Source organism: Hirundo rustica, chromosome 4 (assembly GCF_015227805.2).
Source record: "Hirundo rustica isolate bHirRus1 chromosome 4, bHirRus1.pri.v3, whole genome shotgun sequence".
NCBI lineage: Eukaryota > Metazoa > Chordata > Aves > Passeriformes > Hirundinidae > Hirundo > Hirundo rustica.
The window spans coordinates 3,600,587-3,626,287 of NC_053453.1; the positions used below are offsets into that span (position 1 = coordinate 3,600,587).

A 25,701-nucleotide genomic window follows, 5' to 3' on the forward strand; every position below is an offset into this window, starting at 1 on the left:
GGGTGAGACTTTCTCCTGGTCCCTGCCAGTCTCTGCAGCTGAACAAAAGAAATGCCTGAAATGATAATGGGTGGCAGAATTCGACCCTTTGCTGCTATTTCACAGCATTCAATGCCACCAGCGAGGATGTCACCAGCCATTATTTTCTAGCAACTTCTCCGAGTGACTTTCAATTTCCTTTGAAATGGAGATCAGCAGGCAGAATAGTTTTGACCAGCTGGAGCATTTTAAAGCCTCATGCATGGTGGGCCTTTATTCCTACCGGCAGTCAGTGCTTCCCAGGAGCAGCCTCGCTGACCACACAAAGTCTGGGTTGGATATAAGGAAAAATTTCTACACTGAATGGGCTATCAAGCACTGGCACAGGCTGCCCAGGCAAGTGCTGGAGTCAGCACGCCTGGAGGGATTTAAATCCCATAAATGTGTAGATGTGGCATTTGGGGACACGGTTTAGTGGTGGGCTTGGCCATGCTGGGTTAACGATTGGACTCGATCTTGGAGGTATTTTCCAAGCTAAATGAGTCCACAATTCCGTGATTCTGTAATTTATATCAGTAGATTGCTTGTCTTGGGGTTCACGAGTCCTGAGAGGGCAATGGAAACACCCTCTGGCTGCTGAGGAGCAGTCAAGTAACCTGGACTGACAATCAACAAGGACGTGGGAGAGTCCCTTACAGCAAAGTCAAAAATCACGCCACAAAACATTCAACAAATTAACGTGGCACAGGGGCACCACAGCTGCTCACTCCAAGGGTCACAGTCTCTAACATGATGGATTACAGCTCATGGGTAATGACTGGAGCACTGCAAAACTCCTCAATGCACGTCTGTCACTCATAGTTCAAACCCACTGGCAACAGCCAGAGCTGTCAAAGCTCTCACTATAATCCCAAAAAAAGCAATTAAACCCAGCCCTACGCTCACAGCTTTAGAGCTGGGGGTGCATTTGCAAATGCACATGCTGTGACCCTCTGGTCCACCTGAAAGGCAGCCCTGCTTTTATATACATCTGCACCATGATTTCCACCTTTACATGGCTCGTGTTTCTGTAATTATTCCACAAAAATTACAGATGGGCTTTGCAACAGCTCACTGCATCCAGCATCACACCAGGGCTGGGGAACTGCAACATCTGGAGGTTAAGTAAAGAGTCAGCCACAGTGCTGGGAGCAGAAACAGGCTCCAAATTCCCAGCCTTCTTTCTTTAGGGTCTGAGATAGCCACGTAATTATCTCCCTCACAGCTAACAAGCAACCAGCAGTGCAGATTTCAGAAATGCAAGGTGACATGGCAGCCTCAATGTCACTCCAAAAGAGATCCACAAACAGATTTAGAAAAGCATTGCAACACTTAAGGATGTGCGCAAGCCTTAGGGAAGTACCAGTGGTGGGTGACATGCTTAAGTCCTGATAATTAACTCAGTAAGTTTAGTTTTAGGTGATGGACTCCGAAATTTCAAAATCATCACTGCCGTTTGCCCAACCTGGTTGCTAAATACCAGGTCAAAAACCGTAAATTCTGCTAAAAAAATGCCATTTGGGTGTAAATAAACCCAATTTTGTCCATGTCACAAGAGTGGAGCTCAGGTAATATTACAGTGTGCTGAGTAAAGCTGATTGAACAGGGGCACCTGGCTAAGCTGCTTTTGTCTGCGACACTCAGGGAAGCTGCACTCTGGGCTGGTTGCTCTATCTGTGTCCCCAAATCCAAGAAAGGGCATCACTTTCAGATTGTGAAATATCTATTTTTAAGCCCATACTGCTCAAGACCACAGGTACAATATTATTTTAAATGCAGCAGCTTACACAGTGTATAGAAAAGAGCAAAAGGCTCCCATTTGGGTCTAATTTTCAAATTTCAGGCTGATTTTCAAATATTCTTAAAAGTCATGGCTCTTTTGGTCCAGGACAGTCAAATTACAAAACTGCAACTTCATGCAAAATTCAAACAAAGTCTGAATGCTGAAAAGTTGCAAGGTTGAGAGGCTGATTAGAAACACAATAAATTATTGACCTGAGCCCCCTTTAACCGTAACAGTGTGAAATATCCTTGCCTTCAGTCCCATCTCTCCTGGTTTACCCTAATAGAGGACACACAGAAGCTGGCCCTATTTGGTATAACTGGGAACGTATTAGTTGATTTGGATTTTTGTTTTCAAAGATAATCACTTCCCCTCTGTGTTTTCTCTAACTTCTCCAAGAAACTGGCTGTTTCTAATAGTCTAATTTTAATCACAAAGCTCACGCGTGGGAACCAGTCACAAACACAGCAACAGCAGTGGTTAAACTGCCTCCACAGGAATCTGGCTCTTTTTTTTTTAATTGAGGGGGAAAAAAAAAAAAAAGGAAATAAAGAAAGAAACACTACCAAATGCAACCCTCTGCAGATGAATCAGTCTTGTTTGTGATTCATCAACTTCCTTTGCTAAACAGCAATTTTCCCTGAAGGTGCACTCTCTGCAGGGAGACAGAAATCTCCTGTAAGACCCAACACGTGCAAATTGTCCCCTTGTTCTGACGAGTGCCATCAGAGGAGGACCAAAATGTAGAGATGTGGGGTGGGATGACAAGGAAACGGTGCTGGGAGGGAGGTTTTAGAGACACCACGACCCCGAAGCAACAAGAGCCAGCTACAAACTGCACCTACTGCAAAGCCCCTTGAAAAACTGCAGACGCTTCTGCCGAGGACTGGATTCAGCCCTACGGATTTTAAGCTCCTCTTGTTGAATAAAAAATAGTTACCATAGAAACAGTAACATTGCAGAGTAGCCGGTCGAAATCCAAGCACACCTTCTCCGTATGGCTCGGGCCGCCGCAGATGGCATTAGGGCAAAGATCCCCTCCCACACAGCGCCTGCCTGGCTCTGCCTGGGTGCTGGAAGTATGGGCAGAGGTAAAAGGGATGGAGATTCGTCCACTTGGGGGGTTTTTTTGGCATGTTTGCTTTGGGCTTTTTAGCATCTCAGAGCCACAGCGCTTCACAAGCATTCGCCGGTGAGACTCAGCTGTGTCACACGCCCACGTCCCACTTCATGGGAGGTAAAGTCACAGAGAAAGGGGGGCACAGGCGGGAACAACTCAGAGTGAAACCAGCAGTGTCTCTGCTCACACCGCCTCAACACAGCCCCTCGACTGTGAGGAGGGACTGAGGCTGCCCTCCGTAACATCATGGCAGGAATCGTTACTGAGAAATCAATAGGAATTTGTAAGAGCAGAGAGGATCGGGAGCCAATTCAACGCACATTGTGAGCTGCAACCACCCTGAAAAACAGCTGCGGACCACAGCTGCTTTTGTTTTCTTTGAGGACATTAATTCATCTTTAGATAACAGTAGACTCATGGAATGGTTTGGGTTGGAAGAGACATTAATGATCATCTCATTCCAAAGCCTCTGCCAGGAACAGGAGCACCTTCCACTAGACCAGGTTGCTCCAAGCTCCATCCAACCTGGCCTTGAACACTTCCAGGGATGGGGCAGCCACAGCTTCTGGGCAACCTGTGCCAGGGCCTCACCAACCCCACAGGAAAGAATTTCTTGATAATATCTGATCTAAACCTTCCATTTTTCAGTTTTAAGCCATTCCTCCTTGCCCCATCACTACATGCCCTCACAAAATGTCCTAAAATGGGTGACTTTTGGGTATCATCCATCCCATACATGGGAGCAGATGCTGTTGCAGGTGAACATCAGCCCCTCTCAGTGGAAAACACTCCCCAGGGATGTGGAAGGCAGGAGCTCAGGATGTCACAAACTCCCTCACACCAAGCCTGGATGTAGTGATACAACTAAACCAGGCTCTTTTGCCGACCTCTCCCCGTCCTGAGAGACCCCCGCATGTAATGAAGAAAACTACACATGCCAGAGGGACGAGGAAGGCTGAGGGACCTGGCTCTCACTCATCCCATCTGCTTGGCTTGAATGGTCTTGAGCATTTCTCTCCCAACCATGACTTTCACATGGGGCTGCCAAAGAGAACCTGGGGGAACCTCAGACAGAGCTTGGCTTCACCCACCTCCTTGGATTACTCTCCCAACCCAAATCCTCACACAATCAGGAAGGAGCTGGAGAGGGTTTGAGCTGTTCAATGCTCACAGAGGCATCCCCAGGCTCCATCTCACCCTTTGGTGTCAGAGACAACCTTCCTCCATCCATGGTGTCCCTTGGCTCTTACAAAGATAAATGGCTTCAATGGAGCTGAGGCAGAAGCAGATCAAGAGGCAGCGGAACAACAGAGGGACTGGGAAGCCATGCACATCTCCCAGCCAAGCAAACAGCATCCATGGAAAGGGGCTGGCAAGCCCACGGATGGGGAAGAACAGATGGAGTATAAATAATCTGGCAGCCTGCAGACAACACGGCAACTCGCGGGTTATTAAAGCGCAGCGTGCAGAGCCAGGGCCAGCCAAGCCATCAGGGCATGAAGGAGCTCGGGACTGGGGTTTGGCTTCCAAGGGAAAGCAAAGGCACGCTCCTTTTAAGCTGCTGCATCAGCACGTGCCCATCAAATGAGGGGGGAAATGACAGAAAAATCCTGTTGGACTTCAAGGCTACTCATGCAGCCAGGTCAGGATTGAAAGTATCCCACGGGTTTCTTTAATTTAAACTCTTCCAGAATACAAAACACTGGAAGAAAACACTGTAAAACACCCACAATGTTTACTAAATTCTGAGAGATGTTGTTTCCTGTGGGGTTGTGGGTTTTTGTGTTTTGTTTTGTTTTTTTGTGGTTTTTTTGGTTTTTTGTTTGTTTGTTTGTTTTGTTTTTTTTTAAATCAAGGTGTTGTAGAAAATATCACTCTTACTCTCACTACTAAAATACACAGTTCATATAATGAAAAAAACAGTATTTTTTTGGTAGGAAGGAGTCCTTTTTAGTATTCGTCTACAGGCTTGTGAGTGTAGAACTAGAAGCACCACTCTGTCCTGAAGTTCAGGCGCAGCTCTTGCCTGGGTGGTGGATGGTCCCTCCATCTGTCTCCTTAGGAGAGTTCTGTCCCAACTGATTCCTTCCATGTCATTAGTTTTAGTATTAATTAACATGATTAACTGGTAACAGAAGACATCCAGAAGCTCCAGTCAGAAATAGGGGAACACTGGGCTGGGCATAACATAGAGGGGTTTTTTGCTAGAAAGATTTAGAAAACAAAAAACAACTTCAGGACTTTAAAAAATGGAAAACAACTTCAAGAAAGGAGGAGAGGAGGGTAGAGGAATGGGACCAAAGGCTATAAATCAGGAACTTCCACCTGTCTTAGATAACACTTCTCTCTCCCAGGTGCTCTTCAAGCAGTTTATCAGGGTTTGGTTTAGGGATGAGGCTGGTAACACCTCCATCCAAGCCATTCAGCAGGATTCCCTTCACAGGAATTGGGAACAGGATGCCAATATACAAAATCCATGGAAACATGATGAGCACCCCAAATCCTGGGGAGGATTTAGTTGCCCCAACAGACGTGTCTGAGGTGAGGATCCACAACATCTGCATGGGACCCACAGATGTGGCACAGGAGACTAGGAAAAGCAGAATGGGAGGTCAGAGAGGATATCCAGCATCTCCTCTCTGCCTCTCTCCAGGAAACTAAACCCACTCACCTCATACAAGCTGCTGGGCTCTAACTCTGAAATATGCACTGATTTGTAGTATTAGGGCTGTGTCTGGAGCACAGCTCCCTCTTAGAGAATACCAGCAACGCCAGCACTGAAGCAAACCACTGAAATTCTTCCATTTAACTTGAAATCAGGCCCCAGTAACCCTTTGACCATTTTTATTCACAACAAGCCCTGACCATTTTATCAGGTGTCCCCTGAAGCCCAAGCCATCATTTATGACCAGTACCAAACCAAGTGTAGGGGCATCCCAAGAGCACCCTGAAATCACAGCAGACACAGCAAAATACACACATCCTTGAGTTGTGGCCTTTTGGAAGGATTTGTGCTCCTAAGCCATTCAAACATCCTTGAAAACCCTGTCTGTATTTATTTTTCTTCAAGGATCAACATGTTTTCTGAAAAGCAGGGAACGACAAAATAGCAGGTGTGTTGCAAAAAGCTTTTGTGAGGAGGAAAATTTATTCCAGGATGTGCAGTTTGCAAAACACTATGTTTAGTAGCTGCATAATAGCAGCATTTTCTGGCAGTTAAACATCACATTCCTTCCTCAAAGGATCCTAAAGCATTTTACAAACACTTCCAACATATGGCCAAGTGTAAAACAGCACCAGAGGAAAAAAAATAAAAAAGAAAATCCTGTTTGCAGCCTTCTCCCTGATTTTTTGCAACCAGCTCCTGTGGTCTGGTCTCCTCTCCCTGGATGCCAAGAGGGGATCAGGGCTGTGCTTCTGCAAGGGGATTTTGGAGATGCTGCTGAAGACCACCACGTGCCAAGCTCAGCTCTGTCACACTTTTGAGCATTGTTAATTCAGGCTCAAACCCATGGTTTTTGAGTTCCAGGGCAGAACCCAACCCTGTGAAACCAAAAGTGAGGAGTTCTGACAGCAGCAAGGGGCTGACAGACCCCTGAGAGCAGCTACTTCTCACACAACAAACGCGGCTCTGCTCTGCCAGTGCCACCTCCTGGGGACAGCTTGATGGCACCACCGCGACACTTCCCTCAGTCATGCAGAACTCTAAGGACAACATGGATTTAAGCCATAATCCAGCCCAGGTCACATGCTCATGAAGAGCAAGTACATACCTACACCCTGCTCAGCCAGGGAATTCTGCAGGGAAATGTGGGAGAAACAGAATGTAACTGCTCAGTGTGCAGTTACCACGTCTGCCAAAGTAGACATTGTTCAGCTTTCCAGAAGATCTCTAAGAGTTGCCAGCTGTCAAACCTTGTGTTTTTTATCTAACACACGACAGCTACAATAGCAAGGAGCCCCAGGCACTGTGTAGAGACACTACTTCTGTGCTGGGTTTGTAAATAAAATTTAAAAAAAATACAATTAAAATGAAGTTATAAAAGACACCTTTGGATATGACACTCTTTGCTGGGATCTGGGATTCCACTTGCAGGCCCCACACGTAATCATTGGCTTTCTTTGCAAGATCAGTCGAGTTTACTCTCAAATAGTCTCCTAAATCCTTAACTCACATTTAAGTCATTACTAAAGGAAGACTTGCTCACGGGCACAGATGACATCTCGTGTTTCCCTCTTAATTAAGATGTACAAAATGGGGTTGGTTCACCCTAAATGGGCAGAACAAAGTCATGTCCACATACAAAGAATTTGTTCAGTCTCCTGCCTCCCCAGCACCAGAACCAGGGCTCAGACAGCACCAAACTCTGAATCCTGCTCATCAATGCTCACCTTCCACTTATGATAAACTAAGAATCCTACTGACCTAATCATGGACCTAAACACTGACATTTTTGCCACATTTGGCCCCAAAATAACTCTCCTCTTGGGCCATTCAAGCATTCCAAGGTTCTAGGAGGAACCTCTCTGCAAGCTCCAACCATGCAGCACGGCAACTGGGATTTGCTGAATTCAAATTTATGACCTGCATGCAGTAATTAAAATACGTGGGTATAAGTCTGGCACGCTGGGAAGAGGCAGCAACACAGCTGTTAGTTATAAACTTCTTTTTGAAAAGGATGTTTCATGAGCCTCATCAGAAACATTCTTCACTCTTTCAAATAGACAGGAATAAAATTTACACGTTAGACATTCTCTTTTGTAATTTAATCCCTACCCCACACAAAGCATTTTTGATCTTGGAGCTGCCAATGCAAACTTTTAATGGAGTTGGCAGACAGAAGCCTTGGATGAGATGAGTGGCGAGACCCAGAACTCTCTGCACACTACTTCCATCCCAACACAGGGCTCCTCAAGCCCACATCCGTGCCCAAGGCCAACACAAATCTTCCCCTTCTCCCAGCAGAGCAAAGCTCCCACACTACCGATGAGCCACTGCCTGGGCTTTTAGCAAAGTGTCCCCAAATTAACGCTGCTAATTTGAGCGCATCTCAGCTGGGCGAGGAGCCTGGATTCCTCATGGGAAGCTGCTGGCATGTCCCTGCAGGGAGGGTGAAGGTGGCACTGGGGTTTTTCCAACTAGAATGGGACATGCTAAGAGCCTTATTCCAGTTACAGAGGCATAAAATCATTTCAGTTAGAATAGCCCTCTAAGATCGAAGTCCAAACATCAACCCAGCACTTCCGAGTGGCACAACCATACATGAACTGCACCAATTCCATGGATGTTCTGGAGTATCCCAGGGTAGTGCTGCTTAAGGGCTGGCAAGGAACCCAGAGGGGCCTCAGCCTGGTGGTGGGGAGGGCAGCCTGGTGCACCAGGTCCCCAAGCAAGAGGTGACACCAGAGACATGGGGACACTGCTGTGCTCCCTGAGCATCCTCTCACTGCCCATCCCACTCCAGCCAGGATGTAACTGTTGGAAGCCAGCTGTAAATCAGGATTATCTAGAGCCAACATGGTGAACAGCAGAGCAGATTTACACCAGAAATTAAAGCCAGTGCCTCCAGGCTGAAGCACCAGAGTGAAAATTTTAAAAAAAATTTAAAAAAATAAGACGTTGGAACAAGATTTTTGCTCACTTCCACTACAGGTCCCTGAAGGAGGTTTCTCTACCTTGTGGCTTGTGATCAGGTGAAAACTTTGGTGCAAGGCTCACAGACATCTGTCCAGTTTGTGTCAACTTTTACATTCATAGCCTTACTTTTTCACAGTTGCGTATTATGTCTTTGCACACATCTAACAGAGTAAGACACATGAAAAATAACTGGAGAAATCCCCCCTGGTCACCCCCAGCCCCCAGAAAGCACCGACCTGGAAGTAAGTCCACACATAAAAAGCGTTTTATACAAACATACAACTTGTGACCTTCCATTGTTATGTTTTATAGCAAAGGCCTTTCCAGAAAAAGTTTAACATAAGCTGATAAAAATGGCATGATGTTTATTCATCACAGGTTCCACAAGTGAAGGAAAAGTATCTTTTACCTTGAACACTTCCATTGGAAGAGGAAAATTTGCTGCATCATTAAGGGATTTTTCCAGAGCGCATTTCCACTCAGTTATAGTCTTCAGAGAATAGATATCTAAAGAGATGGCAATAACAAAAAGAAAAAAGAACAACAAAACCAAGAGGTGACTGTTTGGAGATCAAAATTCTTAAGTTATATGAATGGACAGAGCAAGTGAAATGAACAGTGTCTATATTCCAAGCTGGATAAATTCAACACAAAAGCAACTAGCAGGGGCACACTGGAGGAAGATTGTGTTTTATATCCTGGAGTAAAACCCAGAAAAATTCACATCCTTCAAATACTGCTGAAGGAACGAGAACCATATCATCTCATTACTTGAAAACAGTAAAAAACCTCTCCTTTGATTTTCATTTCTCCTGAAAAATACCTGATGTTTCCTAGCTTGAGGAGCCTCAGGTCTTCAGCAAGTATTAGGCATATTTGAACAAAACAAAAATTATCATTATTAAGGCACCCGTTCATCAGAAAGCGTTTGGGGTTTGTTTGTTTTTTTTTTTTTAATTGCAGGGTTGGGGTGGGAAGAAACATTTCAGCTAAATATCTACTCAGACACATTTTTCAGCATCACACTCAAACCAGACCATCACACCAGAGCAAGGATTTACACTTGTGAATTTTCATCATTATACTTTTAGGCAACATCTTTGCGCAGTTTCACATTGCTTCCAGTGAGTTTCTTTACACAGGTTTAATATTATTAAATCATGATATTAACAAGCCCTTTATGGTTCAGTGCAGTGAAATGCCTATGAATCATCAAAGGGAACAATGTAGGAAACAATACTGTGACGAGGAACATTATATTGGATTTACTCCTGCCCTAGAAAACACATTGTTATCTTGCACGTAACAAGTTATTGCAGAACATTCATATCAAGGCCTCAAAGAGAGAAGATAGGTAGATAGATTGCAACAATTATTAAAATGGAAATGAACATTTGCTCGATAATAAACTCAAACCTTGATACGGAGTGAAGAGTGTGGAGCTTTCCTTTGGCCTGGCTTCCCACATTTACATCAAGGTTCAATTTGGCCCAATTCGCATTTAAATCCTGTACATCTAATAACCATATATATTTACTAGCTAGCAGAAGACTTACTGCTGTATCTTACAATTCTGAAGGAGGGAATAAAAAAATATGTGTTTAAAAAAAAAAAAAAAAGGACTTTTTTTTTTAACAAGCACTGTTTCCACCTAGCACTGATGGTACAAGAGAATTTTATGCTCTGAACTCAGTAGATTTAAGACCTTATCTAAACAGGATTTGCAGAATCACTCACTGAAGTGGATGTATTTATACTTCCACGATATCAAATCTCACTACTTCAGAACAGACGTCAAGGATATGCATATGAATTTAAACACACTTGAAGGGGAATGTTAACCTTTCAGGGCAGTATATTTAATTCCTCAGCTGGCTGGTTATTAATGGGAATATAGATTTCAAGTCTTTGTTTACAGCATGTGCAGCGGGCACAAGTGTTAAGAAATGCACTCTTTATCTAATTGTTCATTATTTTAGAGTTTTGTTGCCTCGCTTCTCCTTTGCTTGCAGGAATTCTGACCAGCATGAAGTGCAGGGAGGGGGACGACTCACCTTGTTTATTTCCTTTTTGGTTTAATTTACAGGGAAACACTCTAACCCAATATGACTTTGCCCCACGCTGCAGCCAGCCTGTTGTTCCAAGTCTTGAGTTCACAAAAACTGTGCCTGATGCTTCCCTGCCGGAAACACACCCTCATTTTCTATTGCAATGCCAGTGAAGCACAGGAAGGATGAAACTGGCATTTTGGGCAACTCTGGCCAAGTTTTGGGCAACTTTGGCCAAAATCAGTGAAAACAAGGAACAACTTCTCTGGGCAATGTTAATAAAATTCAAGATACAGAGGCAAATCCAGTGGTTTCAAGGGCCAGCAAGGAATATCATGTGCATATCTAATTAGTGGTGTCTCACTTGTGCTGGCAAGTGTTTGGACACTGAATTGCACGGTTAAAAGAGCATAAAGCATTTCATTTAAGTGCCAGGGCTGCAGGTAATTGAACAAAGTGTACTGTGTCAATTTGTATTAGGGTTCACAAGTAGTGAGCAATTAAAATGACTGGCAATTTGCCTTTAAATAGAAAGTAGCACAAAACGGGATGATCTCGTCCTGCATAAACAGCTGAGCTCAGGCCATCAGTGGCTCTGTGTCAAGCAGCCTGTGCCAATTTGCACTAGCAAGGAGGCTTATTCCAGACTCAGATATACATCTGAAGGGAAAAATAAGCTATAACCCCTTTGCTTCAGTTAAATGGGCTTGTGAGATACAGAGAGTCTGCTTGGAGAAGACAGCTGGGATGCTGTTTCAAATCATAGAATGGTTTGGGTTGGAAGGGACTTTAGATATCATCTAGTTCTGAGCCTCAAAGGACCCTCTTTCACATTAAGTTAGGATGCGGGTAGCTTCAGGAAAGAGACCCCTCCATCCAAAATATTGTTTGGGTCCATGGGATCTCCTTTATCTGAGATGCTCTGCATCCTGAAAGACTGACCTGGAAGTGAAACCTGGCAGGTGCCAGGGTTGGATCAAGAGGGAAACACCCCAGACACAGAGGGAAATAAAGCTCAGGGTGGGTATTTAGCATCCCAGTCGACGGCAGGCAAAGCACTGTCACAAGCTGAAGATGTAATGTATAAAAACACCCTTGTTTGATGGCAAGGGGACACGCAGCCTGATCTGGGAGCAGCTACACGTCCTCAGCATCTCTTCAGAGGAGATTCGTGACAGCTTTGATACACAGTCTAAGGCTGTTCCCTTTATCAATCAAGGAGTTGCCTTAACTGGCTTCAGATGTTTAAAATCTAGGAAAACCAGGTGTGTTCACTGGTTTCAATCCCTGTGAGCGAAAAAAACAGGCTTAGAAAGATGTCTCTTCATCTTAGCTATATTAGTTGTGTCTTAGCACCCTCTTTTCCCTGCTCATTATAAAGAGAGAGCAATTTCTCACGCAGAACTGTCTTTTGCTGCCTGCAGCATGGCAGGTGAATCTAATCCCTGATGTATAAAGAACAAGGTACTGCCCACAGAATCTCTCCTTCCTAAGAAGGTCCACACCAGGTTTTTCATACAACAGACATCTTCCTAGTCCAGATGCTCTTCCCTAAAGAAGTCACTAGGGGATGTACCCCTGACACATTCTCCAGGCCTCAGGTCCTTAGGAAACGACGTTTTTTGAGTTTGTGGTCTAATAACCTCATCCCTGAGTTTTGTTAGAGCTCTCTGCTGCCAGCATCTCATCCTCACAACTCACAACTGCTTCCCTGACTGCTCCAAGAATCCTTTTGCAGAGACTTTAATTGGAAGCAGATCCCATAAGACCAGCCACTTGGGTTTTTTTCTGTCTTCTTCCTCTCAGTTAATGTCTCATACACTTTATTAATTCATTGTGCCTCATGGACATGTCAGATGGCTGGACAAGAAGATCTTAAAAGTTTTTTTCCAGCCTTGATGATTCTGTGGCTCCGTGTTAGGTGGACATCAAATGATCAGGAGTGGAACAACCAACATTCCTGCCTCCAGAAACTCCTCAGATTTCCACTCCAGACCGGCTACTCCCTGCAGTGCAGAGCCTGACAGCTGGGTCAGAAGGGGGATAACTGAAAGACCACAGAAGCAGTGGTTGGGAGAGGATTTGGGCAAAAAAAAGAAGAGTTCAGACCTGAAGGTATTTTTTTTCTCAGCAAACTGCTACAAGGCTTAACTTTAGGAGATGTAAAATAATGAAAACCTATTTAAGTCAATATAGTTCAGGAAGATCTGGGCATTGAATCCATCAATAACAATGTTGACTAAAAAGTGAATGACCAGAGAAATGAAAGGAGAGGAAACAGCTGTCAGATGAAAACAGCTAAAAACAAGAGACAGAAATTTCAGAAATTAGATCAAGGAGAGGGAAGAAGAAAAGTAAACAGCTCCAGCAAATAAAGAGTCCAGCAACAAATTTAGAGAAAGACAACTGAAAAAAAATGAGAAGAAAGGCATGAGGGATGGGGAATCCACAGAGAATGAAGTACAACTGGATAAAAGGAGGAGAGAGTAGAAAGCAAATGGAATGAAAAAAGAGGAAGCACAAATTTCCTCTGGGCCATTTCTATAATCACCAAACCTATCCAGGCCAAGAGGGTTCAGAGATGGTCAATGAAAAAGTTGTTTCTCTGTAACACAAAGACTCTGTAAAATAGTAGTGGGTGATATTCATGCTCTCCAGCATTCACATCTAATTTAGAAGTGATGGGGAACATTGATTCCTACATACCAGTGAAGAAAAACACACGGTTCCAAAAAGCACTCAAGACCCAAGCTCCAGACAAACTTGGGAACACAAGATTTGAACATATTGGGGTCAACTCTCCTCATCAGGTGTGAGGGACAGAAGCCATGTCAGAAACACCTTCCCAGAGGAGGGGAATTTAATACTCATGGAAAAACTTCACCCACAGCACAAAGAAAATGAGGCACAGACTTGGACACGTTGTTAACCTACACAGGGGAAAGTGGATCAATCTGTGATGCCGGACTGGGTTAACTGCAGTCCCAATTCCTTTCCGTTTGAGCTGGTCTGAACACTAAACTGAACCCTAAAGAGCCTCTTCTCCAAGCTGTAATATCCTGGTCTTTCATATGGTCTGACAGACTTGCAAAGACTCCAACTGAACTTATTCAATAAGCAACAGAGTTGAGAAACTACTGACAAAGCAATGTGAATGCTGGAAAAGTTCAAACATGCAGCACAAGTACCTCAAAACATCAGTGAATGCCACAAAGGGAGACAATACTTCAAGGAGGTTCTTTACCTGCAGGTGGGTCCATTCTGTATTTATTCTCTTGACACCAACCGACTGGTCGAAGTCTGCAATCCAAGTAAAACAACCACTGGTCATAGGATTCAGTCTCCTCCAATCCCACATAGCGAAGGCGTAATCTTCCTCCAACATTTTCAACCACACTAACTATCCAGTACTGAAAGGGATTCTGGGAATCCTGCAGCTCTATTAAGGAATCAACTGTAATGAGGTCTACAGGGTTTTTTCCTCGCAGAGGCTGTTTGAATAGAAGCAAAACTCCTTATTTTAAACTTTATTTGAAGACTTCTCAAGGAAACAGATGACAGCAGAAGATTATTTTTGTTTTTCACACCATCATCCAAGCGATCAGCAAACAGTCTGTTCTTCTTCTATTTTACCCAATGTCTTCCAAGTGCAAATTCAGAAGTAAAACAGAAAACAACAGTTGTGCTAATTTCTCAACTGACATCATCAACAACAACAACAACAACAAAGAATAATAAAAGGTGGAACAGCTTGTAAGGCACATCCATTCAGGACGCTCCTGAACTACTCAAAGCCCAGTTGTATTGGAGGATTTCACACAAATTCTCATTGATTGCAGCTGATAAGAACCAACCACAGGACTGAACCCTAGTATTTACCTAAAAGGTAAATGCACTACTTTGTGCATGACCCAGAAATTTCACTCTGTGTGCTGATTTCTTTCACCAAAGATCAGCTTTATCCTATTGCTGCTGGCATGGAGAGCAAATTATCCCCCCAGGCATGGATGCATGAGCCTGTGGGGGTTATTCCCAAGCTCAAAGCCCACAGCAGGTTTGGATTCCAAGCCCAAGACACACAGGATTTGTTGGGTCAAGCCACTATGCCCAAGAAATCCCAGTGACTGAGGTTATCTGCTTCCCCGTGGTTATTTTCTGGGATCCCAGTATTGCAGCCATTTACACATGTGTGAAACTTTCCACCTGCAAGCACGGGCATTAAAAAACCATGAGATGCTCTGCAGAACAACCCCTTTGGGGCTCAGTGTTTTTATTTTGTGACTGTGAGTATCTCTGTGTTCTCAAGCTTTAACATAATGGTTCGATTTCCTATTTTTTATTAAGAACAATTTTGAATTCTTATGCAATGCCTCAGTTCCGGGGTTTTAAGAGCAGCATTAAAATGACCCCAAGACTTGGAAGCACTGGCCCCCAAAGGAGATGATAAGCAAAGGCAAACAACATTAAAAACAAAGACATTTTTTTTCCTGCGTGTTTGTCCCACTTTTACTTAATTAAACCATATAAACATCTCACATTACTTTTTAAAATATTAATTCTGTAAATCAAGAGTCAGTCCAGCATGGTTCTTTCTAACAGCGGCTACAAAACAAAATAAAGAGAAAGTCTTACTTTCCAAAAAGTTATTTTTCATACTGAATATTGAAAATACTCAAATTTTGAGATGCAACTGATTTTCACACATCTCTCTTAATCCAAAAAGCAGATGAGAGAATGAGAATATTGTTAAAAAATGCAATTAAAATTACCTAAAAGATTATCACATGTACAATTTTAAACAGCTTTATAATTAATAGATATTTCTTAGAACAATGTATTTGCCATAATAAGCTACTTTTCCATAGTGCAAGCTGCAAGCATCTGTATAATCTCTTCAAATATTACTTCATGGCAAAATGCAGTGTCAGAATTCAATAATACAACAGAAATCCACTTCAATGTGGATTTTTTCCCCTCTCATACAACTGCTTCATTGCAACAAAATATTCTTTAATATGAAATGATGGTGTAATGATTTAACTTATTATAATAAATCCCTGGCTGTATCAAAGTGAATATTGCTTCCCTGATTTGTGTGCTAAATTTTAAGCCAATGGGCTGTCACTTACCCCATGAGAACTGAATGACTAGGATTAATAATCGGCTTGCATGAAATATTAACATTTACCATAATGCAAGAACCCTTCACATGCATAGCTGGCATGTAAAAAAAAAAAAAAAAGGATTTAAAAAGTAGCACTACATATTGATTTAACAGTCTAACAACAATCTGCAGCACTCATGAACAGCAAATCTGTCAACAGGGGCCAACATACATTGTACGACACAGACAGCACTAAGCACACAGAACACCAGAAAAAGGGTCAGGAACTGTTTCAAGCCAACACAGTGTTTTTTCCTCTCTGCTTTTCTGCCTGGGGCTGCCTCTCTTCCCTGCCTGCAGAAAGGGGAGGTTTGGCACACACCAGAGATGGGGGCTGGACACCATCAGATTTCTGCATATGCCACCTGGGAGTAGTCCAGGAATGGAGATGCAGCAGGCCTGAGGATGTGGATTGCTTGGGGTCTGCAAAAGCTGTTTATCCCTCAGACTGGTGGAGAAAAAATCCCCTAATGGCACAATATTAATTCTCCCTGCCAGGTACATTCATGCTGCTTGGGCACGTGGAAAAAGGATGCAGCTGTGGACGGTGGAAGTGACCAGGGACAAATGATCAAAAGCGGTGCCTGGATGCACACTGGCTTCCCCAAAAGCCAAAGTGAGTGCTTTAACAAAGGTAAATTCCTGTATGCCCTCGCTCTCAGCCTAAATACAGAAGGACAAAGAATGAGGGGCGCTTGCAGGACCATCTGACTCCTCTCCAAATACCCCCACAGCACCCACGTGAGAGCAGGGCAGGCCCGGATACAAAAGCTGCCAGGGGTTCCAAGATGAAGCTGTGGGGTTTTTATCCAGGATCTCAAGGCACACTGAGGCTGTCCCAGGTGCAAGTCACCCCCGTGGATGTGCTGCACAGACAGGGCTCTTGGCTGAATGGGTGCATCTAAAAAATGGACCCTTCCGCTCTTTCGAGGCCACCTCACCCAACAACACGACTGCCGGATTTAGATGGAGGGAATGTCCCTGAGGGAGCACTTCCCATATAAAGATAAACCTGACAGTGCTCCCAATCAATCTACTAAACCTCCTCTCCAGCCTGTGCCACAGAATCACAGAATGGTTTGGGTTGGAAGGGACCTTTAAAGATCACCCAGCTCCAGCCCCATGCCATGGGCAGAGACACCTTCCACTGTCCCAGGGTGCTCCAAGCCCCATCCAACCTGGCTTTGAACACTGCCAGGGATGGGGCAGAGACGGACTGGCAGCTCAGGTCACCAGTCTGATGGATCTAAAGGGGCACTGAAGGGCTGAGTTCTCCCTTCTGTGGATCCCCTCCAGGCTCCCCTTTCTTCCCCTACCAGGCCTTTTTTGAGCACCCAACTTCCTAAAGAACTAAAAAGGCAAAAAAAAACTCCCCGTGACTGGTTCAGAAGCAGAGCCAGCAGAGTCCAGGCATCGCTGCATCGATTTTGGGGCAGGGCTGGCACACAGACACTGCAAGCACACAGTCCTGTGGGCCAGGAACACACACACACACCGAGGAAAGAGGAACTGCAATCTAATACATACACCTTCCAGCAAATTCGCAGGGGCCGTCCTGGCGCCGGTCAGATCCTGGATGAGAAACTCTGTCCAGTCCATGTATTTCTCCTTGATTGCTGGGGAAGGGAAGGGAAGAAAAGAAATGCTTAGCACAGCAGACTGCAGAGCCTGGCCACCTGTCTGCCACACAGTAGACCTGGTGTATTTATTAAGAGGAAATTCTTCATTATTAGAGGGATGAGGCACAAGGGTGCCCAGAGGAGCTGTGGCTGCCCTTGAATCCCTGGAAGTGTCCAAGGACATGCTGGACAGGACTTGGAGCAACCTGGGATAGTGGAATGTGGAAGGCGGCCCTGCTCATGGCAGGGGGTGGAATGAGATGATCTTTAAGTTCCTTCCAACCCCAACCATCCTCTGATTCAACCATTTTAGAAACAGCTCCTTGGGATTTACCAGCTCTAAAGTTTTGGATGAAACTGTGACTCAGACCAGGAAAAAAGCTGGTTTGTTGTCCAGATCTTTGGACAAACTGTGCACACGGTCAAATTCCAAAAAAAGGGAAGGTGTTGCTCCACTGTAGCCACTGACAATGATTTACAACATCGTGGCTTATCATCGCCATCTGTCCCATTCAGAATTGGCCACTGCTCGTGTAACCGCTCGTTTCCTGCTTATCACCTGGGCTCAGATGTGATTTATAAAGTCTCTTTGTACGTTCACTAATGACCTCTGGGAAAAAAAGAAGCTGTACAAACTTTCGATTCCTTGACAGGAGACCAGAAGCTCCAGGTGCTTTTCCAACAAAATAGAAAAATCAGCCCTGAGAACATCATACATCAGCTTCTGAGTCAATATACTAGCAAGAAGAAAGACTTAAAGTCCTTCCTTTATCAGGAACTTCTGTTTCATTTAGGAAAAAGATGAATAATTTCTGAGGTAAACACTGTGACTCAGTGTTACTTAAGACATGTATGCAGTTTTACAACATTTGAACTGAAATATATATAAAATTTTGCCTCTACGATTCACATTCCGGGTCACTTCTGGTTGAAATTGGTGGACACATAAAGGTAATAATTCATCAGATCTCAGCTTCAGAGAGAGAGATGCCTCTTCAAATGCACTGTGCAGTTACAACCAGAAATCCAGACATCAGACTTTGTTTCCTCCCCAAAATAATTTTACTCATATGTGAGTGAATCCTCAGGAATGCAGTTATGTTACTAACTTAGAAATACCTATAGGAGGGAAAAATCATAAGCCTTTGAAAATTTAAACATTTTGTCTGAATAAACAACTAAATATGCTGTTTGAAAACCGTTATCCCATGGTAATCCACAGGACTGGGCATGGATAAAGACACAAGCCATGCCCAGTGCACCTTACCTCAACCTCATTTCTGAGCCGTGCTCCTTCCCCGAAAGCCAGTTCTCCCAGCTTGAGCTATACATCCAGTTTAGGTAACTAAATTACTTTCAATGTGCATTTAAATGTATTTAAAACCATCAAACCTTGCACTGCTGGACTTGAGCCTCCATAAAACAGTGTTTGAACTTGCCTGGAACCATTCTAAGTCTTTTGCAGCACTGATTTTGCAGGATTCCCAGAAGATTTACGGCCTTTGCATTATTTAAGACGAAAGAACAGCCTGGGAAGAAATGGTTTAGCGATGACACTTTCTCTCTCAACACTCCTGCTGCGTACACCTCATCAGTTCCTGTCCACCTACCTCAGGATAAAGAAAACAAGCTGAATTCTGGCATCAAGGAGAGGATGGTAATTGTGGTAATGAATGAGACTGGAGTCCCTCTAGCTCAGACTTCTCCCTCTCCCCGAGAAGAGCATTGGGTGCAGCACAGAAAGGTGCAAGTTGAACTCGATTTTGGCTCATTCCCACAAAGTTGTCAGCCAAATTTCTGAATGCCAGAGCTTCACTACCAAGGAATGACAAATGTGATAAAAAGCACACAGTTTGAACTTTCAAAGCTGGCAGGAGTGGGGTGGGGGGGGGAGGGGGGGAAGAACAGGATTTTCAAAGTTGACAACAGATTAACAGATTTCAGGGGCTTCCACTTCCAGATGCCCAACTGGAGATGTCATAACGGTGCCTGATTCACAGATCTGGCTGGCTGTCAGTCAGTCTCCCTTTCACAGAGGAAAAAAACCACAAAATCCCCTGTTTTTTTTAATAGACTTGCACCCCACAGTTTGACATCTAAATAAACTGATGCCTCTCTCCCCATTCAGATCTGGATTAGAGGCTTCTGAAGCCCCAAAGTCCCAAGGTGACCTCTGTTTTTAGCCTAAACAGGTTCAGCTGAAAAAAAAAAAAAAATGAGCTACTATCAGTTTCTAGGTGGTTTCAGAGCCACCCTTCCCATACAAATCGAATTTCTAGTGTTTTCCTTTATTTTATTCTGCTTTTGTGGCATAGATGAAACGACTCTGAAAACCTGAGAGGCAATAAATTGCACTGGAAATTGTAGAAACAGGGATTTGTACCTTCCTCTGTGCCTACAGAGCACAATCAGCCTTCTCAGTTTTACAGTTCAAGTCACCCCAATGCAAATATTAATTTTTAGTAGTAATGAAGTGAATCTGAATGATCACGATGGCTGCAAAAGCCTTTGTGGACCAGGCAAAATGTTAAACAAATATATTCAAACTAAGGAAAATCTGCTGGTTAAATGAGAATAGCTGTAAGTGCAATGCATGGGTGCCCAACCTGAGCATCCCCCTCCAGAAATGCTGATGCACCTCTGGCATATCAGACTTAGCACCTGTGGACTGAAGCAGCGAACTTTCAATCACTATTTCCCATTTTCCCTCGTTAGCCATAGGAAAAGGCTCTGCTGAACCTCTCCTACTCCTGGACAGGCTGGGAGAATTCTGCCTTTTTTTCTTTTTTTTTTTTTTTTTGCAGCTGGCTGGCCAGCTGGTGGGAAAGGGAGGTGGCCAGGATAAAGAATCCTGCTCCGTGGTGACCTAAACTCCACTAGTATTCCTGTTTTCAAAGCATTTTTCCCTGCCTTAAATAAATTCAGTGAGTCAGGAGGGGTCCAGCCATGATTTCTTCACCTTTCAATAGATCCATTTTCCCAGAAGACCCCTGTGAACTTCAGATTGAGTTCATTCAGGACTAGGAGCACACAGAGGAAAATCCATCTGAATCCAGAGCACCACAGGAACACCTGAGAAAGATCCCACATTTCCCGAGGAGCAGATGTAAGGATGCACCAGTTCCTCAGTGATGGGCTGATGAAGGCTGAGCCACTCCCAACAGACCCCAGTGGAATTATCCACACCTGCAGAAGTAAAACCCAGGTCCTTGCAACTCACTAACCCCTTCCATGAAAAAATAATTAGTTCAGAGTTCACCTCTTAGTCTGGCAAATAACAGCAAATTCTTAAATGAGAAAGAAAAAAGAACCTTTCTAACATTAAGACTCGGGCTATAAAATTGCGTGACCCTTCCAGAGACCTGAACTCCACCAAAAATGGATCATATCCAATACCCCTCAAATTCTTCCCACTTTACTCAATTCACCTTGCCCAGAGCATATCTGACTCCCATTCCTCTCTTCCCTTCTGACCCACTGCTATTTCCTCACTTTTTCTTGTTGGTCTCGTTTTCCTAAGCTGCTCTTTGGACTCCAGGCTGCAGCTGGACCTGGCATCACCTGAGGAGCTGCTGCCAGCAGGGTCACTGGCTGAGTATTTATCATCGGGTTTTCCTGATTTTCCATCAGCTGCTCAAACCCAGCTGTTTTCCTTTGCTTTGTGTGTGCTGACCATGAAAACCACTGCAAGAGCAGCTGGAAATGCTGGAGCAGTGCAGAGCCCATCCCCTCCAGGACAGCAGCTTCATTCCCTGCAACCCTGTAAATCTCTGTGCCCTGCCTCAGCCTCTGCACATAATGGGTTCAGATTTATCTGCCCCTCTGGAGAAATAAGAGATTAAAAGCACATTCGCAGTCCCATGACAGCACTGAGGCACAGGAACTCCATTCAATGAATATGAGATACTATTATCACATTAGCAACTCTTGGGATTTTATCTAGTTTTCTAGTAGTTGCTGTTTTGCTGAGAGCCACTCCTCTCAGGTCATGGGTTTACATGGAAATTCTCATTTTCCTTTTTTTTTTTTTTTCTTTTTCCTTCAAGAACAGGACACTGCAAAGTGCAGGAAAAACCTTGAAACCTGAAATACTGACAAGACAATGGGAAGAACGTGGTTGGGTTTTTTTTACTTTCCATGACTGTTTTTCCCCCCCGAGGCAAAAACACTTTCCCCCCACTTGATTGGCAAAAACTACACTCAGGGATCTGAACTGCTACATTTGTTAAAATAAAGGAATGGTAGCATAAATAACTTACAGGCATGTAGCACCTAAAAATAAACTACTACCTGGAAACACCTCAGCATGCCCCATGGATACATGTGCCCAAATTATGCTCATTTTTGTCCATATCTAAATAAAAACAAACAAACAAACCAAACCAAACCAAACAAACAAACAAACAAAAAACAATAAAAAAACAACACTCTTCATGTTGGGTTTCTTTTTTTTTTTTAAATAACCCAGGATCACCAGCAACCTGTCAACACCCCTACTGGAGAATCTCCACTGGAACCCAACAACCTCTAAATTGCAGAGTTTTAATTTTCTCATATGTAAAGAACAGCATCTTAAACAGCTTTATAAAATGGTTTCAGATCTTTCAGATTAATCTGCTAAGTGACAACACTCTCAGTGTGGAAACTATTTCTATCATTAAAAATTTAACTCTTTCCTAGGACTGGAATGAACAAAAGTAGTTAACAAGGGGAATTATAGCTGGGCAAGACCCAGGCAATTCTTCTCCCTCCATTGTGAAATGAACTAGAATACCAGGATCTCATTAAAAGATTAATTTTCTAAACAAGTAACTCAGGATGTTCAAAATCTAATATAGACATACAAATTAGATATACATATACATATATATATATATATATAAGATACAAAAATCAGATATGTATTTAAGATACATTAAAGTAAAAGCTGCTGGTGCCAGAAAGAAATGCCCAGAGCTTGGAGAGAACGATTACAGATCAGCAGGAGAGCACCTGAAGGGCAAAACAAAGGAATTCCAGGCACTCCATCCAGCAGGGATGGGCGGCATTATAGTGGAGATCTGCTACATGTCACCCAGCCAGGATACTCTAAGGCTGGACAGGGCTTGGAGCATTCGAGGTCTAGTGGAAGGTGTCCCTGCTCATGGCAGGGAGGTGGAAAAAGATGATCTTTAAGGTCCCTTCCAACCCAAACCATTCTGTGACTCTGTGACAAGATATGCAGTTTTTTAAAAGCAAAACAGCATATTGCTGAACTATAGAAAGCTTACAATATTGACATTGTCTTTTAATTTTAAGGTTGTCACACATTAGATGCGGTATTTGTAAGTTATAAAAATATTAACATATAGATGTTGTAACTATGTTATAAAGGTCTAAAATGATGGAGTCTAAATGAGATGTCTTTATAGCAAAATAACATAGAATGCTAAAACAATTTGTTTAGACTTCACCCATCAAAACAATTTGTCAAAACTGACATGTTCTCACAAAATATTTCCATTTTGATAAAACAGCATTTTGACAGGAAACGGTTGAATCCCCACATTTTCATTCATCTTGCTGAACTATTTACATCCTTGTGAACCAGACTGGATGTGAAAACGGGATGGGGATTGAGTGCTGTCCCTAAGCAAAAGGCTCAGGCTGTTTCTGAACCCTCCCCAAGACCTTCAGGGCTGGGAACACACTACACTGCATACCTTACGAAGCCAGATCCCCTATTAGGAATTTCCAAAGTAAATTAAGTAAAACCAACATTTTTAAAAAAAAAAGACTTAGTGCTTTAATGGCATTTTTAAAATAAAAATTATTGTTTGCTTTGAATTCTTTTGTGCGCTCCCTGAAAAAAAGCCAAACGGGGCTAAAGACATCTTCAAACAAATTTCTTACTTAAAACTTCAGTCTTCTGTTCTCACAGCAGCAGAGTTCTGTGGTTTGAACTGGATCACAAAATAATGCAAATTCAGTCCAGAAAAGAAAAAAAAAGCGCATCAAAAGCTGTTGATCTGATTTCCTTGTGGTGTGGCCACAAATATCATGAGACCCCAACTTCAGAGCTCAGGCACTGCCTTCTGCACACTTATCTTAAATAAAGTGTTCAAGGAAAATATTACATAGAGAGGATTTTCATGGAAACCAGAAGTCATAAGCAACTTGTCCATCAAAGAATACAGGTGCTCAAAAGACACTTCTGGACCAGCAGTAGTCTGTTCATATGAGTTTGTATGAATTTACTCTATTCATGTGAATTTACAATGAACAGATGCTGGAAGGAAGTGTGAGGCTTGTAGGAGAATGTGTAACTCTTGTATTCTCTAAGTACATAATCCTTTAAGCAGCTGATTGATTTGTTTGCTCTCAATCATCTCACTTTTTAAAAAACAAAACTGAGTAAGTGCAAACGTCAAATTAAGATCTAGCCCATGTGAACTACCTAATTTAATAACAATATTCTGCATGTTTTCTAAATTTTCTTCAAGATATTTGGTGCCCTCTGTTTTTTCAGGCTGTCCAAACCACCCTGATCTCGTTTCTAAGAGAAGATGATGCTGCAGTTTCTATGGCCTTGACCCAAGAAAGGGCCAACACACAGACTTTAATCCTTGCACACCCAACTCTGCATGAAGAAGCACTCCTTGACTGGAAAAAGGAGAGAGAGAAAAAAAAAAAAAAAACAACCAAAAAAAACCCCAACAAAACAGAAAAAGGCAGGAACACACACTTTAGGTTCTCACCTGAATAACTCCCTTACAATTTTTTCTATTCAACTACACTGATTTTCAGTACAATGAGACTTTTATCCTTCCTGCTGTCATCCAGGGTTTCCAGAAATTTTATACTTACATACTCTGGGACAAAATAAGAAAGTTCATGAGCAAAAAGCTGCCTCACTGTCCACAGGACACTTTGCTTCCCAACATCCTCTGAGCCCTTCGCAGACATGCACACCATTCCCCCTGGGTTTCTCTAGTCCTTAATTAACTGCTATCTTTTTATCAATAAAAAAGCAGTGGGTGGTTTGGGAGTTGCTTTTTCATTTCTTAAAGCTTGCACTGGCTAAAAAAATCCAACCCAGCTGCAGGAAGTATGAGTGGAAGAGGTGGATGTGGGATGCTGTGGGAGAAAACCATCAGTGTTTGCAGACAGGGTGAGTGGATGCTATTATACTGATTTTTTGTTTTCTTTTAAATGATGCAAAATTTTGTAAAAATCCCCTCTATTAACCCACTGCAGCTCAGGAAGCTGAATAAGACACTTTGTCCTGGCAGAAAGGTCACCACCAACTACTGAAGTACTCCCATCCAGTAGATCAGCTGACTTCACCCTAAACACAACATTATGGGTACAGACATTCTTCTGAGATCCCAGTGCTGTGGATTTCTGCTTCCAAGTCAAACTGCCCAAGATCAGAGGAGAAATTTGCCCCATAGATCCCAACAGCACAGTGTGACACAAACCCAGATCAGCCTGCCCTGACTCCCTGAGCACCGAGCAGTAAATGATCTACTCATAACTACTGTGATTAATTACTTCCCTTCAGTCAAAGTCAATACTTGGCTTGTACTGAAGTATTTAAAATAAATTTTTTAAAGAGGAACAACAAGGAGAGGGGTGCTGATAATGGGAAGTGACTCTGCTCTGTCTTGGTGGTGTTAGTTATCAATTGCAATCAGATTATGTAGATAAGGAAGAGCAGCAAATCCATCAGCTCCACTTGCACTTGTCACATCCCTTTGTTTCAAGGCTTCACCCAAGTGTGATCAGCACCAGCCAGCCTGGAATCACCCAGACACAGCATTGCCCTCCCTCAGGATCTGGGAATGGGGGAAGAGGGGACAGATTCAGCTGGGATATGGCAAGAGGAGTAAGGAATTAATCCCTTCCTACCCTTCACCTTGCAGAGATGCAACCAATTCCTTCACCTGGTCCTTCAGCATAACAAAAAGTCACCTGTGGCCATCCAGCCTCAACAGGTTGGAATTTGAGGATGAAGCATTCAACTGTTTAGAGAATTTACCACCAATTTATAGCCTAAGTTATGGGTTGGGCTCAATGATCTTAGAGGTCTTTTCCAACCCAAACAATTCTACGAGTAATTTATATTTAACGTGTCTTTACACTGATTTCGCTTGGAACACAATTCAGCAATACTGTCACCTAGACTAAAACCTACCAAACCTACCAAAACCCATCCTTATTAACACCACCAAAAAACTGGGAAGAGAATGCAAAAATATCTTCTGGACATGACCATTTTTAAGTGGGTGTCCTGGCTACAGCATATTCACAAGCATAAAGCAATGAATCA

General features: G+C 43.2%; 1 protein-coding gene across 2 annotated transcripts in view; it reads right to left on the reverse strand.

Moving 5' to 3' along the window:
- The window catches only part of SFMBT2 (Scm like with four mbt domains 2), a 105,976-nt gene that overhangs the window by 44,113 nt on the left and 36,162 nt on the right, over nucleotides 1-25,701 (reverse strand). Inside the window, exons 5-7 of one of the 2 annotated variants that reach the window (XM_040062724.2) lie at nucleotides 17,299-17,387; nucleotides 13,852-14,098; nucleotides 8,969-9,066 (exon numbers count right to left, since the gene is read on the reverse strand). In XM_040062724.2, the coding sequence (XP_039918658.1) occupies nucleotides 8,969-9,066; nucleotides 13,852-14,098; nucleotides 17,299-17,387 (434 nt within the window). Of the gene's footprint in view, nucleotides 1-8,968; nucleotides 9,067-13,851; nucleotides 14,099-17,298; nucleotides 17,389-25,701 lie in introns of those variants that run through there. The other variant, XM_040062725.2, reaches the window with a different exon arrangement.